Source organism: Crinia signifera, chromosome 5, assembly GCF_055691185.1.
Source record: "Crinia signifera chromosome 5, ASM5569118v1, whole genome shotgun sequence".
Lineage (NCBI taxonomy): Eukaryota > Metazoa > Chordata > Amphibia > Anura > Myobatrachidae > Crinia > Crinia signifera.
Genome location: NC_139221.1, coordinates 122,754,336 through 122,771,704, shown reverse-complemented (window position 1 = coordinate 122,771,704; position 17,369 = coordinate 122,754,336). Strand labels below are relative to the sequence as shown.

Sequence of the window (17,369 nt, the reverse complement as noted above, 5' to 3'; positions counted from 1 at the left end):
CATTCAAGCAAGCTCGACCACCATGACCCTCACATTGAATACCCCCCTAAGACTGTCATAAATTGTCATGAAAATGCATTTGGGTAGTGAAGGCAGCCAAGTGAATGCTTGGAGATGGGCTATCTTATGGGCATGTTGTTGGATTGTCATGGGCGCATTGTTGAAGTGGTTGTGAACCCAGAGCAATAATCGTTCACATGCGGCCATAAGCTGATGAAGACTGTTGACTGAGCATGGTGCTGGGGCAAGTTTCCACGGTGCAACCAATGATGGCCACGAGAGATGCCCCAAATTTGAATAATCTGACAATGGTTGTGCTTTGCGGTATAACAGGACATCGTTGTACAGTTTTCATTTGCTACTCTGAGCTTGCAGTGCCTGGTGGTTACTGCCACCATGTGGTTAAAGTGAAAAGTTCAACCTGTGTAATTTATTTTTGAAATTGTAGGGATTGCTGCTGTCTAAAAATATTTGTGTAAACAAAACCTTGCACTTTTACATTACTTTAACAGCATTAATGATTCCATGCATTATACAGTAGGCTATTATTCATACTGAAATATTGGGTATCTGTAAGGCTGACAATGTGTAGGTCCACAGTCATTAGGTCAACAAAAAAAGGTTGACATTTATTTATTTATTATTTATTAACAGTTTCTTAGGTACTTGTGTATTATCACGGCGCCCCCGATTTCCATCGCAGGGCATTGTACGATGTGCGATACGATGCGACGCGATTTCACCCGATTTTTAATTGTACAGGCACCCAGATGCCGTATTACCATGTTAAATGCCCTCCAGACCCGATTTTTAATTGTATACCCACCCTCATTGGTCATGACTCGAGTATGTGAAATGCCCCCCATTGTTAACGCCACCCCACTATGAACGCCAACCCGAAGCATGGCGAGCGCAGCGAGCCCACGAGGGGCGGCGGTACGCATCCTCCGACCTTTTCATACCCCCACTATCCACATCGGCGTGGAGTTGATCTTATAAAGTGTGGCGAGCGCAGTGAGCCACCGAGCCCGAAGTGTGGCGAGCGCAGCGAGCACTGCGAGGGGACGCGTATACGCGCATTACGTGTGAAGTTATGCGCGTCCCCTCGCAGGGCTCGCTGCGCTCGCCACGCTTCGGGCTCGGTGGCGCACACATATTCCGCAGCGCTTTACAGAGAATATTTGAACATTCACATCAGTCCGTGCCATAGTGGAGCTTACAATCTATATTCCCTACCACATGTGCACACACCCACACACACAGACATTCTAAGGTTAATTTTGTTGGGAGCCAATTAACCTACCAGTATATTTTTGAATTGTGGGAGAAAACCGGAGTACCCGGAGGAAACCCACGCAAGTACGGGGAGAATATACAAACTCAGAGGCATCCTCAGAGAAGACATTACTACAACTAACAAAATATCAATCAATGAGTCGGCCTATTAATTGTTTTTTATGTATTAATTATTTTATGTTGTTCTGTAATAGTATTATTGTTGTTTTATATGATTGATTAATACAGGTTGAGTACCCCTTATCCAAATATCCATTATCCAAATTATTCCAAAAAGCATACATTCCAGAAAGTGAAAAAAAAAAATTCTTGATAAAAAACTACTTGGGACATCTGTAACAGCACTACTGAGGACATGATATGTAACTGGCACTACTGAGGACATGATATATAACTGGCACTAAATATGTGCAAGACAATGATTGCCGAGCATTCAAATTCAGTACCTGAGATAGGACACACACTTTGTTTCAAGTTTTGAAACCTTGCTTTATGCACAGATAAAATATATTTGTGTGTATTTCATGTGTCTGATGTGTCTGTACAACACAAATGCAGGATACCTTAAGATACATAACTGAAATATAAAAATATTCCGAAATACAGAATAATCCATTATCCAAATTTCTTCTGGTCCCGAGCATTTTGGATGAGGGATACTCAACCTGTATATATTCTATATACCTTTTCAAGTTTAACTGCAAAAGGACAAATAAGTTCTTACTGTTGCAAAGTGCTAAAGAAAAGATCCTGAAAGAATTGAATTCTGTCTCCATTAAATTCTATATCTTCTAGTCCCTTTGCCCATTTGAGGACCTGAAGTCTTTCGGATGGTCAGCGTCAAAAACATAGGGTTCTGTTTTCTCTATCAAATGCTATTTGGGGGTCTCAGTGATTTTCCTACAGTTTATTGAATAGTTTAGAAAATCAATGAATTTTTTAAGGGAAAAATATTGAATAATACCCATGATTCTGTGATTTTCTACATCCTTTGTTTCATTTGAGGGTTGAGAGATTCTTCTGAACTGTGCAGGACGCTATTAGGTACTGTATCACCCTCAAGAGAGACAACACTCAGCAGCTTTCAGATCTAACAGAATGGTGCAGATATGTATCTGGACCATGCCCTGAAATCTCTGGTTCAAAACCTGAAGATCTTGCTGAATTTTATGTCATATACAGTAGGTAACAGTATCAGAAACAGTATAGTGTCCCCAAAATCACCAATGCAGGACTGCAACAATACAAGGTTCATCGCCTGATGAGAATGGTCAGCATGACCTGGGGAAAGCATCACAAGTGTTTTGTGAGATTCTATCCGGTATAATCAATGAAAATTATTGACCAAACAGAGTTTGCTATTTGCGAAGAGGAAATGTGAGATTTGAGAGATATCTATTGAGGATCCTTCTGATCTCTTCCCATTTGTAAAAGATGTACATTGTTTACAATGGTGTCATTTAAAAATCACTTACGGAAGCTGCCAGACTATACATTCTTGCATAATGATGCATAGCACATATTAGTCTAGCTAAGGAGGGAGGTGGGGAGGTCCTTCAGGATGATACAAAAGATGAAAAGGGAGTGGGTTTGGGTGGCATGTATTAATAGCCACTGTTCACCACAGGGTGAGCTGTCTTAATCACTTAGATGGACAGAGTAGATGGTGGTGTGCTATAGGGTACCGACAGTCAGGATCCCAACAGTCATTAGCCCGATGTCGGGATCCTGACTGCCCGGACTCAGACAGCATGGTGAGCGCAACAAAGCCCCTTGTGGGCTCGCTGCGCTCGCCACTCTGCGGGCACGGTGGCAAGCTGCGCTCGCCACCTATTCTATTGTCCCTCTATGGGGGTCGTGGACCCCCACGAGGCAGAATAGCGGGTGGCCGTCGGGCACCCGTCTGTCGGAGTTTTGACGGTCGGGATCCCGGCGTCGGGTAAATGACTGTCGGGATCCCGACTGTCGGGACCGCGTCCAGCACTTGTAGATGGAGGTACTCCAAGGCAGTTGGGGCAGACAAGATGATTCTGCAGTTGCCACTAAGAACTCTGAGGAATTTTGAGGCCTAGACACAAATCTAGTGCTTGTATCAATTTCTGCTGAAGGTCAACCTGAGTGCCAGCCGCACAAGATCTATCTATCTATCTATCTATCTATCTACATACATATATATATCAAGGTATTCTGAGCTCTACCGTTATGTGCTGCAGGGTGAAACTGGTGCAAATGGACTTCCAGGAGCAGAAGGCCTACAGGGACCAAAGGTAAATACAATATTCCTATGGATTGCTCTTTCATAAGCTCCCATCAATTAAATAATTTTACTGTTATTAATCCCAGGGCATGCAAGGTGACCATGGAATTCCGGGACCGCCAGGACTTTCCGGGCTGAAAGTAGGTGTAATTCCTCTCAAGTAGCTACTACTGCTCCTGGGGCTTCTCCTGTGTACAGATCATTGGGTTACAGGGTTCTTGTAAAAAACCTGCTTTGATTGGACTTTTTATCTGAAAGGGATATATTACTTAAAGTACAGTACTGAGCTGAAGTTACAGCATTGAGGAGAAACACCTGGGCTTCATACAATGGTCAATGCAAAAGACAAAGGGGCTGATTCAGGATTGCTCATTGCCATCTGAATTTGGCCCCAGCCCCAATGGTTGGGGTTTGCGCATGCACATATCTGTGCATGTGCACACCCCTGCTGTGAAGGGCTATGGGGAGTTACACACTCACCGAGCCGTCCGCTGTGGGGAGGGAGGGCCGGGGCATGCAGGGGGTGGCTGCAGGGGAACTAGATTTAATGTGTACGTTTAATGTGATATATGCCTAGTTATTAAAAATTGTCATATTTTAATACCATCTTGCAATTTATTCAGCCAGCGCTGGCACATTACAAAAATTATTTCTTGGCTGCAGGGGAATGCCCAGCATTTTAGGGGTATCCCTCCTTTAGAAGCAGCCGTGGTGATGCCTGCTTGGGGTGGGCGGCCTATGTCACATCACGTCAGCACCCACCCTGTCTTCGGCGAACCGCGACAGTAATAAAAGTCAGAATATACTGACTTTTAGCACCTAAGGGGAGAGAAATCATTCGATGGTCAGCGACCATCAAAAGATTTCTCTCCCCTTTGGCCGGTTGGGCAGTGGCGTATATGGGCACGCTAGGCAGCGAATTTACACTGCCTATTGAGCCAACCTGAATCAGACCCAAAGTGTGATGTGTAAGATACATTACAGTTGTCTTTTTAGCTAAAAATTGGATTCATTTATTAGCCTTATCTCAAAATGAAAATCCCCTACATGACAGTGGTGGAACTTTTGAGTGGTTGGCCTCTTTCACCCCACCCTAAGTTCGCAATAACTACACAGCAGTGGATGACAGGGGGAGGCAGAGTGTGACAAGGGAAAACAGTGGGTGACAGGGGCAGCATTGGGCCCCTTAGTCCTTAGCACTGCACCTGCTGCACCAATGGTAGTTCTGCCTCTGCTATATGATGCCTCTGACAGATGTTCCACTGTAAAACAAAGGAAGCCAAATTGTTCCCATCAAACTGCAAACTTGCAATGTGTATTTTTTTTTATTGAGATGGGTGAATAACACAATTGATGTGCTTTAACTACTTTTTGAAATGTTACACAGTAGAAGCATATACAACCAGAACACATATGAAATATAAGAAAAGAGGGCGAATATGTCATGAACAATGTCCAATAAAGCAAACAATGTTATGTGATGATGAGATTATATATATATATATATATATATATATATATATATATATATATCTTTGTGGGTAGGTGGCACTCCCGCAATCCAAAGTAGCCATAAATTGGCTTGTACAAATGTATCCTGGTGCCCTCCGAGGCGCAGCAATGTGCTGCTGTAATACACGCTGTATGAAGGGTTGGCGGCACTCAGAAAGAATAGACCATTCTTTCTATTCAGTCTATTCTTTCTGAGTGCCGCCAACCCCCCATACAGCGTATATATATATATATATATATATATATATATATAAAAAGCCTATGTTTGTTTCTCTGCACCTTACTCTGTAGGACTGTAGGAGACCTCATGGTCCCAGTGCTGCCTCTGATTAAAAACCCTCCCATGACTAGGCTGCTGCTGCTGTCTTCCACGGGCCTGAGAAGCATGTAATGAGCTCCACCAATCAGAGATCAGCACAAACCTCTCAGCCTCTACCCTCTTGTGCAAAGTGTCATGGGACTTAGTCAACTCCCAGTAATGCACTGCACACTTGTGCAGTCAGTGTGCCTTGGCACCCCATGCTCAGCACCATTAATCATTGTCACATAGGCAGATAGATGAAGCTGCAGCACTACCCCACTCCCATGCACAAAACCTTTAGCTAGGAAAATATATATATATATATATATATATATATATATATATATATATATTTAAAATAAATGCCAACCACAGGGGGCCCCTAGATAGAGGGGGACCCAGTGGTACTGACCCCTTTTGCCCCTGTTATAATCCGGCCCTGATGAGATCACAAACAGGAAAATACTCCTGGCACTACAACAACCTGCTTCTTCAAAGAAAAGGAAGCCAGTGTGGTTTTGTGAAAGAAGTAGCTAGTATTGTGAAAGCAAAAAAAGTTGTCAATAGGAAATATAAGCAGATGCAGAAGACAAAGAGGTGTATCTTGTTAGACAGAGGCTAAGAAGGTAAAAAGATGTGAAAAAAGCACAGGCTGAGGAGAAAATTGTCCAGTCAGTGGGTAAAGGGGGGAAAACATTTTTAAAGTACAGTATATAAGTGAAAGGAGAAAAACAAAAAGTGGAGTAGTAAGACTAAAGACACTTGAGGGGGACAATGTAATAGCAGATCATATTGATAATATTTTTTGCTCAGTATTCGCTACTGAAAGAGAGGGGAAGAAGCCACAGTTAAGTTGCAAGTCTATTCAGAAAAATATGGGAGAAACAAGTAAGTTTACAGAGGAAAAAGTCCTAACAGAGCTCTCAAAACTAAAAGTGGATACAGTAAATCAATGGGGCCAGATGGGATACATCCAAGGATACTAAAAGAGCTTAAAGGGGAGCTGGTAAAATCATTAACAGAATTATTTAACCAATCACTAGCTACTGGAGTAATACCAGAGGACTGGAAAATAGCTAATGTAGTCCCACTGCACAAAAGTGGAAGCAAGTAGGAGGTAAGCAACTATCAACCAGTGAGCCTTACAGCAGTAGTAGGAAACAGTTGTAGAATATCTCCAAATCAGTAACTTACAGGATCCTAAACATCATGGTTTTACTGGGGGAGATCATGTCAAACAAATCTTATTGACTTTTTGGACTGCATGACTAAAGTAATAGATCAAGGAGGGGGGAGGTGTGCCTTAGATGTAGCTTATCTAGACTTTAGTAAGGCTTTTGACACTGTCCCACACCGCAGACTGTTAAATAAACTTGAAATCTTGGGATTTGATTCTAAAATGGCTGAATGGATAAGATCTTGGTTGCAGCATAGAAAACAGAGAGTTGTAGTAAGTTCAGTCACAGGAGGGAAAGGTTACCAGTGGAGTACCCCAGGCAGTACCTAAGGCATCTGGGGCCCCCACATCCGCCACCCCACTGATGCGGTGGCAGGTGGGTGGCAGGTAGCAGGGTCTGCTGCACAAGGTCGGGTACTGCTGGTGGGCAGTGGGTCCCTGTGGCAAATGTTAAGTCAGCGGCAGGGTCCCTGCGACACAAGGGAACTACTAGTAGATAATGCCTCTGTCTGTCCGGGGTGGGGGGTGGGGTGATGATGATGCCTCCGTCCAGGGGGGTGGGGGTGATGCCTTCATCTGTGGGGGGAGTGATGATGCCTCAGGGGGAGCACAGGCCTTTTTTGTCCAGGGCCCCCACAGACCTTAATCTGGCCAGTACTTGGGCCAGTGCTTTCTGATATCTTTATTGGTGACATTGCAAGTGGAATTGAGGATAAAATATGCATTTTTGCAGATGACACAAAGGTATGCAACAGGGTAGACACCAGGAGGGGTAAAACAAATGTTTGATGATCTTGGTAGATTAGAAGAATGGTCAAGAGCATGGCAACTACAGTTTATTTCCAAAAACTGCTAAATCATGCACTTGGGTCTTTAAAACCTAAAGAATAAATATAGTATATATGGCACTATAATGTACACTACTGAGGAGGAGAGGGATCTATTGCAGGTGACTTAAAGGCAGGTAGGCAATGTAACAAAGCAATGAGGAAGGCAAGTCAGATGCTTGGTTGCATAGGGAGAGGAATCAGCAGTAGAAAAAATAAGTAATAATGCCACTGTATAGGTCATTGGTACGACCTCATCTAGAGTACTGTGTTCAGTTCTGCAGAAGGATATAAATACATTAGAGACTGTACAAAGAAGGGAAACTAACATGGTGCATGGCCTACATCACAAAACGTTCCAGGAAAGACTAAAAGATCTTAATATGTATAGTTTAGAGTAGAGATGAGCGGGTCCGGATTCCCGAGATCCGACAGATCCGAATATCGGGGATCCGGGCCAGATCCGAGCCGGCTCGGGAGTTCCCGCCTGAATTCCGGACCAATAACGAGGCCGAACGTCATCATCGCGCTGTCGGATTCTCGCGGGAGCGGGATCTTATAAAAGACGCACGCGCACCCCGCCATCTTCACTCCAATCTTGGAGAGGGAAGAGGGTGGTTGGGAAGCTCCGTGTGCTCCGTGCTGTGCTCTGTGCCATGTGCTCCGTGACCTGACCTGTGCCCTCACTGCCCTGTGCTGTGCTCCGTGCCATGTGCTCCGTGCTGTGCTCCGTGACCTGCCCTCACTGCCCTGTGCTGTGCTCCGTGCCATGTGCTCCGTGCTGTGCTCCGTGACCTGCCCTCACTGCCCTGTGTTGTAGACTTGAGAGTCAGTGACTGTTTATAGGCCTGAGCCCTACAGTGTGATTTAACTAACTACCGTGTTTCCCCGATAATAAGACCTACCCCGAAAATAAGCCCTAACCTTGATTTTGGACACTGGTCCTAAATAAGCCCTACCCCGAAAATAAGCCCTAGTAAAATTTCATTATCTGGCATTCAGACAATAGATTCTACACCTGCTAAACCCCTCTGATCCCCCACTCACCACCCCTAACCCCCCTCAACTCCATTGTGTAGGTAAAAGCACAGGCTTCTTCTGAAGCCGCTTCTATTCCCATGGATGCATTGCGGTGCGGTACGTCACCGCGCACATAACGCGGCTGCAGAACAGAGCTGTGTCACAGCAAAGAAGAGCTGGACATTATTAAGACTTAAAGGAGTACTGGGGTATGTTTACCTTTATCACGGAGGACTGGAGACATGTTTATTACTGTAAGGAGGACTGGGGGCATGTTTACCGGTATAATGGAGGACTGGGGCATGTTTATTAAGGAGGACTGGGGGCATGGACATTTGCTGTCAATGTTCATTAAAATAAGCCCTACCCCTAAAATAAGCCCTATGGAGTTTTTTGTTCAAGAAAAAAAAAATAAGACAGTGTCTTATTATCGGGGAAACACAGTAGGTGCTGCAGTGCTCACACGCAGGGGCTGCAGTGTCCACTGTCCAGGGGCTGTCCTGTGGCCCGTGCCCTGTTGTGATTTATTTAGCCCTGAACCCTGTGTTTTTTGTGATTTAACTAACTAACTCAGTGCTGCAGTGCTCACACGCAGGGGCTTCAGTGCTGCTGAGTAGTACACTGTGTACAGGGGCTGCAGTAATACAAGGGGCTGTGTCCAGTGTGACGGCCTATATCTTATCCATTGTCCAGTGTCACGAGTCACTCACGACATATATCCTGTGTCCTGTCCTAAGTGACGACTGACGACATATCCTGTGTCCAGTGTGACGACATATATCCTGTGTCCAGTGTGACGACATCTATCCAGTGTCCAGTGTGACGACATATATCCTGTGTCCAGTGTGACGACATCTATCCAGTGTCCAGTGTGACGACAATATATCCAGTGTCCAGTGTCACAAGTCACAACATATATCCTGTGTCCAGTGTGACGTGTAATGTGTGCCGGCATATATCCTGTGTCCAGCGTGACATATATCCAGTGTCCAGTGTGACGACATATATCCTGTGTCCAGTGTGACGACATATATCCTGTGTCCAGTGTGACGACATATACAGTATCCTGTGTCCAGTGTGACGACATATATCCTGTGTCCAGTGTGACGACATATATCCAGTGTCCAGTGTGACATATATCCATTGTCCAGTGTGACTACATATATCCAGTGTCCAGTGTGACAGGGGCTGTGTCCAGTGTACAGGGGCTGTGTCCAGGGGTTGTGTCCAGTGTACAGGGGTTGTGTCCAGTATACAGGAGCTGTGTACAGGAGCTGTGTCCTGTGTCCAGGGGCAGTGTCCAGTGTGACGGCTGTGTCCAGTGTACAGGAGCTGTGTCCCGGGTGGTGTCCAGAGGCTGTGTCCATTGTCCAGGGGCCGTGTCCAGGGGCTGTGTCCAGGGTAACGGGCTGTGTCCATTGTCATGGGGCTGTGTCCAGGGTAACGGGCTGTGTCCATTGTCCAGGGCAGTGTCCAGGGTGACAGGCTGTGTCCAGTGTCCAGGGGCAGTGTCCAGTGTGAAGGCTATGTCCAGTGTACAGGAGCTGTGTCCAGAGGCTGTGTCCAGTGTGACTGCTGTGTCCATTGTCCAGGGGCTGTGTCCAGTGTGATGGCTGTGTCCAGTGTACAAGAGCTGTGTCCAGAGGCTGTGTCCATTGTCCAGGGGCTGTGTCCAGGGTGACGGGCTGTGTCCAGTGTATAAGAGCTGTATCCAGAGGCTGTGTCCATTGTCCAGGGGCTGTGTCCAGGGTGACGGGCTGTGTCCAGTGTCCAGGGGCAGTGTCCAGGGGCTGTGTCCAGGGGCAGTGTCCAGTGTCCAAGGGGCCGTGTCCAGTGTGACAGGCTGTGTCCAGTGTAAAGTAAGAAAAATAAATAAAAGTAATAAATAAAATAAAAACACATTTTTGGAGGATGATGGAGGAGGAAATAATGGGAGATCAGCAACCTGATAGAAGTGCTGAAGCTGCTACCACCAGTCATGACAAGGCCGATACCTCTTTGTATTTGCTCTTTGGAGCATTTCTCTTTTTTTGGGATAGTTTATTAAACTGCCACCCTGTCTGCCCCTGCAGTGCCACTCTGCCAGGTTGGAAGTGTAAGGTCCACATGTATGTGATGCCGACTGCTGTCGCTTAGCTTAGTCATCCAGCTACCTCGGTATACCCTTTTGGCCCAACTACAGTAAATGAAAACAATTTTGTAAGCTGTTAAGTGATCAAAATTGACTAGAAATAAGTGGAAACTAATGTTATTGAGGTTAATAATACTTTAGGGGCAAAAACAGGCCCAAATTCTGTTATTTTAGCCATTTTTAGCATTTTTTCATAAAAATCCAGATCCAAAACCAAAACCAAAACCCACAAGGGTGGTTTTGCCAAAACCAATCCAGATCCAAAACACGAAGGGAGATCCAGATCCAAAACCAAAACCCGAAAAAGTGGCCGCCGCACATCTCTAGTTTAGAGCAGATATATTAAGGGTTTTAACAAGGTACAGGTGGGAGACATTCTTCACAGAAAGAGGAGCAACAGAACATGAGGCCATGCACTGAAACTAGAGGGAGGCCTGACCACACCACATTCTTTGCATGATAATATGCAGAAATTGGCCTGATTTGCAGTTCCATAATGTTGTAAGTTATGATTTACCTGTATCACTTATAGTGATGTGTATACTAATAAATTACACCACAATATATTTGTATCATCATCTTCAATGTTTATTTGACATTATAGGGTCAAAGAGGAGACCCAGGATTGCCTGGTCTGGAGGGTTCAATGGGAATCCAAGGGCCAAAGGGACATAAGGTAAGTACCTCAGATAAGTTAAACACATTTGTACCACTTACTAATAAAATAATGTATTGATTCATATTTGATAACCAAATACATAGTTTAAATCTCATGTTGCTTTCCCATCTCATGTTTTGATTAAATAAGAGTTACTGTACATATAATTATGTTCACTTTATGCAATCTTCCCCACCCCATATAACTTTCCCCAAGAGCTATAGCATACATTCCAACATTGCTTCCGCATAAGTCAGCATCCTGGGAAGGGGGTGGAGCCTTGTGGGGAAGGGGGGTTGGCATTTAAGCACACCACCATTTGCATCACTGTGGGGTGTAACTAGCACTCTCTGAGATGCTGGGCTACCCTGAGGCTCTCCCTGCACTGTAATTAGATGCTATGCAGAGCAGCAGTTACAGCCCTCCCCAACTTTTACCCCCTGTGGGACACTGCAGCTCGCGGGTGGGATGGCTGGACAATCACAGAAAATGGGACTGAGGGCCTAATTCAGCATAGATCGCTGATCAAAGGATTTTGAAATTGAGTGATTGTTTTATGACTACGCATTGCACATGCACAGGCCCAAATAGCAAAAAAAATCTGTACGCATAGATGTTGCAGAGTAGCTGCAGTTTGATAGAAAGCTGGCAGTTAGGGGCATTTTCTGGGTGTGTTTAATCCCAGGCGGTTTTCAGGTCTGTCTCTGATCTTAGCGATGATCACTTCCAGCCTGATTCTTGAGCAGATTAGTGGAAGCCCTAGAATGTCGCAGATGGAAAAAACAGCTTAATGGTTACATTTTTGCAAATGGATCAGCAAAAATATCGCTATTTGCAATGCATTCCCAATTTTGCTAGGGGCGTCTTTTCTTTCTGTCTAGGCCAGGGCTGGGCAATTGCGGCCCTCCAGATGTTGGTGAACTACACATCCCAGCATGCCTTGCATCAGTTTCAGCATGGCCACATAGCAAAACTAATGAAAAGCATCCTGGGATGTGTAGTTCATCAACATCTGGAGGGCCGCAATTGCCCAGCCCTGGTCTAGGCAGAGGCTTTCTGCTCACAGTTCACTGCAAATTCTCTAATTAGCGATCCATAATGAATTAAGCCCTGAAAGCGGGATAGCTGTGAGGTATGGATATAGGCCCTTATTCAGATCTGATTGCAATACAAATTTGTTCTCAAAATGGGCAAAACCATGTGCACTGCAGGTGGGGCAGATGTAACATGTGCAGAGAGAGTTAGGTTTGTGTCAGTTATTTTGTTTCTGTGCAGGATAAATACTCGCTGAATCATTTTTACACTGCAATTTAGATTTCAGTTTCAACACACCCCACCCAAATTTAATGCTCTCTGAAGATGTTACATCTGCCCCACCTGCAGTGCACATGGTTTTGCCCATTTTGAGAACAAATTTGTACTGCGATCAGATCTGAATTAGGGCCATAAGTGACCTACTACAGTTACTATTCAATCTTTCAATTTCTTTGTACAGAATGACAGCATCATTACTATTCATTTCTAGTGCAAAACAAGAAAACTGTAGAGAAACAGATACACATTGGGAGCTTATGGAGCAAACATATATGTAGAGGTTTATCACATCTTGAAGAGAGATAATGGTTTTTTTTCTGGTTGACGCACTCGGATGCAAATTCACACCCTTGTGAGTCCTCCAGAACCTGCCCTACAAATGGCAGGCCGCCCACCCCCTATTAGCACGCCATGCACGTTCGCGCGGCCTGCAAATGGATGCATTTTATTACTACACAAAGTAAAAGCAATTGTACTAAATGAGAAGTGAAACTGTTTTGTAGGGGGACATTGGTGAGGAAGGATATAAAGGAGACCAGGTATGTTATTTATATCCACCATTGTTTGGCGAACTTTGTACTACCCAATTACACATAAGGCCACACATGATGCCCATTACACATTTGTCACATAAGTGCCACTTCCCACATGCTCATTGCTAGAAACTTCCTGCTCGTTGCCAAGGGGGACTGACCTTGCTCATTGCCAAGGGGGACTGACCTTGCTCATTGCCAAGCTCGCTCATCTCTCCATCTCCCCGCTGTGCCCGCCTGAGCCAGAGCTCAAGTCTCCCACTGAAGGAGCGCTGTGGAAAAATGGGCGTGGTCATGGGCATGGCCATATGACACTAGTGGGAGTGGCTACATGACAAAGGGTCAGGCTGCTCCCTCTGTATAATAAAAGGACACCACAGGCTGCTCCCCCCGTATAATAATAGTAACAGGACCCCACAGATTGCTCCCCCTGTATAATAATAATAAATGGACGGTCCCCCACAGCCGCTCCCCACTGTACCCGGCATCAGTACCCCGTACCGCCATAAAAACCCGGTGAGCGCTTTCACTGTGCATGTGCCGGCTAGGGATGCCGGTGCCATGGATGCGGCGCCATGACGTGGCATCATGGCGCCGCATCCCAAACCGGCGCATGCGCAGTGAGAGCGCTCGCCGGGTTTTTATGGCGGTACGGGGTACTGATGCCGGGTACAGCGGGGAGCGGCTGTGGGGGACCGTCAGGGTATTTCATGCTGCATGTACTGTAATATAGTCATCATAATAATGCAGCTGCTTATGGTGCTGATTCCAACATAAACTGGCTGTAGATGCGCACAGCAGTGGAAGTTCAAACATTGCAGGGGATCGTGCATGTCCAAGCAAAAACCCATACCACCCATTAATCTGATACCAGCCAGTGCATTCATCATCATTAGTATATGCTATTGCACAGCCAGTGTAGGAGCCATCCCCATAGTTTTGTATAGAGACCATATGTTACAAGATCATCTAAGCACAGTTGTAATATGCACAAGAACAGGGACTTACAATATAAGACAAGTACATTGGATATAAACTTAAGCTACATAAGCAAATTACATAAACATAAATACCAGGGTGGCAGAAACCTGAGGGATTAGATGCTGTAGAAGGGAGTATGGCGGAGGCGGTGGGGACGGCGAACAGTGAGGCAGCAGACGATAGCGGGGAGCTCCATTGGACTTGCCGAAGAGCCCTGTGCGCCCCCTGCCCGAGGGGAGGCAGAGAAACAGATGCGGAGCCACTCACCGGGGCACAGGAGAAGACGAGGACGCAACGCAGGCTGCAGGAATCAGCGCAGATGGAGCCCTCCAAGATGGCGCCGCCGAGAGCCAGGGCAGGAGAAACAGGCCGCACACCCCACCACCACGTCCACACCCGTCGCTCCACACTTCCCGCTGACCAGAGTACTCTAGGCGGCTGGTATATGAAGGCAAGCCAGGGCAGTCAGCGCCTCTCCAAAGGGAACAGGATTTTTACGTGGCCGCACACACGCTCGGACAGGCTACGCCCCCCTCGCCGGGTTTTTATGGAGGTACTGATGACAGGCACAGCGGGGAGCGGGCGAGCAGGTATGGGGAGCCGGCGACAGAGTGCACGGCTCCGGCGCCAGGTGACATTTCGGCGCCTGGAGCGTGTGCTCTGCCCTAGCTATGCCTCTGGCCCTTCCCCACCATAAACAGGGGAAAAAGTTTGTGTGCACCTGAGTTGTGCACACTCCAGAAAGAGTTCATGGCCTAGCAGGAAGGGCATGGCCTTGTAACAGGGGTGTGGCCTTGCCCAAAATGACTACCTTGAAAACCTGCTCCCGACTCAGGAGGAGCCAAGCGGGATCCACCACTACCACAAAAGAAATTGCAGACCCGGAGTTAGCCTGTGTAGCCAGGAGTCCAGGACAGAAAAAATGTCTGGGGGGTGTAACAGCGCATGCGATGGGGCCTGCCGCCGGGAGGAGTACATTTACCACATGCCGTAATCCCCAGTACACATTATGCCAAACACCATAATCCATATTAAATATTATATGCTTAAAATGTAGTAATATGCTTAAAATGTAATAATTTATCTGTTGGCTGTTACCCCTCACAGAGGGAAGTAATCTGAAATGGAAAATTCCCTCATTCATAAGTCATCCTCATGGAGGGGAGTTAAACTGAGCCTAAATGGTCTCGTTCATTTGCCTTAACAGGCCTGAGACCGTTGATCGGACATTATCACCTCAGTAGAATGGGACGGAGCGGGAGACACTGCTGGCCCTGGATGAGAGAGTATAGAAAGGGCAGTGCAGCTACAGTTGTTGAGGTTAGACTTTGCTGAGGTGAAGGGCTAGAGCAGGCATTCCCAACCACGGTCCTCAAAGCACACCAACAGTGCAGGTTTTAGTGATATCCAGGCTTCAGCACAGATGGATTAATCAGAATCACTCAGGTACTAATTAAGTCACCTGTGCTCAAGCCTGGATATCACTAAAACATGAACTGTTGGTGTGCCTTGAGGACCGTGGTTTGGAATGCCTGGCCTAGAGAGACGGAGCAGCGCAGAGGGACTGGGCATTGCTGACAAGCTCCATTACCTGACAGAGCCAGGCTGTGACTAGGGATGGCCATCGATGCTATCGCCATCAATGGTGGCATAATATGTGATGTATGACCTTTGATGTTTTTGTCTATCGATGGCCATTACTTTTATTTGACTTCTTGGGTTTCAGCCCAGTGTGTATGGGCCTTTACAGTAATTTATTCGCATTTGCTTTAAGCATCACATTACATCAAAGAGAGCCAAGGATTACTAGAATGCCTGATGCTGTACAACTGGAAAGATGCATTTAAATACCACATGCTACTCCTGAACCGCAGATGCTGCACATAGATGGAGTGGGAGCAGCATGGCAGGAACCAGTGGCATAAAAATGCCACCGCAGGCCAAGCTGCAGCATGGGGAAGCAGGCTCCGCAGATTCCATGTGGACGGCATATAATCTGCAAAAAAGGGCTGCTGCCTTCTAGGAGACAGATGCAAGACATCATACTAGACCTCTAGCATCTGTCAGGGGAAGGCAGTGCATACAGCGCTACCCAGAAGTGCGGATTCGTGGAGCATTATTAGCATGTAAGCCCTTGGAAAAGAGCAAGAAAATCCCCTACTCTATCTGAGTCAAGTCAAAAGCAGGGCCCACTGGCCTCATGGGATTTGTAGGTTATCGTTAACTGCTCAAAGTCTGCCTAGTAAAAAATAAACTACAATTTCCATTGTGCAGTTCCTGCTTCTCTAGCTTGCTGGCTGGCTGCCTTTCACATTCACACTGATAACTGAAGCTACATCCTGGTGGCACCCTTCACACTGTAGCGCTCTAAGTGGCCGTGTAACCTGCATAATGGTCGGGCCGGGCTTTTCTGGAGGCAACAGTGAGACGAGCCCGGACGGGTGGGCAATCCTCCCGCATTCAGCAGGCCCTTACATTCTCCCTGCATCAAATTACTTTTTCCAGTTAAATACCGGCATTTGCGGGTGGGGCAAAAATTATGCAATTGTTGTTATTTAGCCCTGCCCCCTACGCACACCTGCGAATCGCGCTACTTCCTGCAATGATGCAAAGCTCTGTCCCCCTAAGCGCAGCTGAAAGTCTGCCCACTGTGCTCTCATTCACTACCTGCATTTTTCATTCTACACCAGAACACTCTACATTACAACAGCTGATGCATCTTCCTACTGCAATCATTCAGATATTTGAAACCTTTTGTCAAATATCACTTCCAAGTGTAGCAATCTTTTATTTCTACATAGTTTTAATTGTCCTTTTACTGTATTGCAGGGAGAAAAAGGGGAAGCAGGTCTGCCTGGAATTGCCGGAATAAGGGTAAACCTTGTAATGTTGCTCTACTGTATATAAAACTTGAAAGTAAATTTAAATGTACAGTATTATCTTAATAATTTTCTTTTGCTTACAAAATCCACAAAGGGTGAAGAAGGCAACAAAGGGGCCAAAGGAGAGGTAAAATGTGTGACTGTGTGACATCATCCTAACGCATCATTCAGTTTGATGGTATTGCTTTAAAATGCATTTACATTCCTCAGAGCTAAGAAATACCCACTCACATTAGACCAATTCAAGTTCCAATACCTGTGAAATCATGTGTCAGATACATTTCCCATTCGGTTGTTTACACTATATTATATGCTCATTCAGGAGGTCAGTGAAGTTCTATTCATAGGCTTTATGACTTTATGCACATGCAGATTTAAACTATTTCTCTTGTCAGTGGCATCCTTACCTTTGCCGACACCTGGTGCCAGCAAAAAGGGTTATGACCTCACGGGTGTCCAGCATGTAACCTGTAGAATGTC

General features: G+C 45.9%; 1 protein-coding gene across 1 annotated transcript in view; it reads left to right on the top strand.

Annotated features, from left to right (window-relative positions):
- Window positions 1-17,369, top strand: part of LOC146005728 (uncharacterized) — a 93,780-nt gene that overhangs the window by 61,383 nt on the left and 15,028 nt on the right. The window contains exons 17-22 of the mRNA XM_083145155.1: window positions 3,510-3,563; window positions 3,640-3,693; window positions 11,126-11,197; window positions 12,997-13,032; window positions 16,837-16,881; window positions 16,984-17,016. Of these exons, the coding sequence (XP_083001281.1) occupies window positions 3,510-3,563; window positions 3,640-3,693; window positions 11,126-11,197; window positions 12,997-13,032; window positions 16,837-16,881; window positions 16,984-17,016 (294 nt within the window). The remainder of the gene's footprint in view (window positions 1-3,509; window positions 3,564-3,639; window positions 3,694-11,125; window positions 11,198-12,996; window positions 13,033-16,836; window positions 16,882-16,983; window positions 17,017-17,369) is intronic.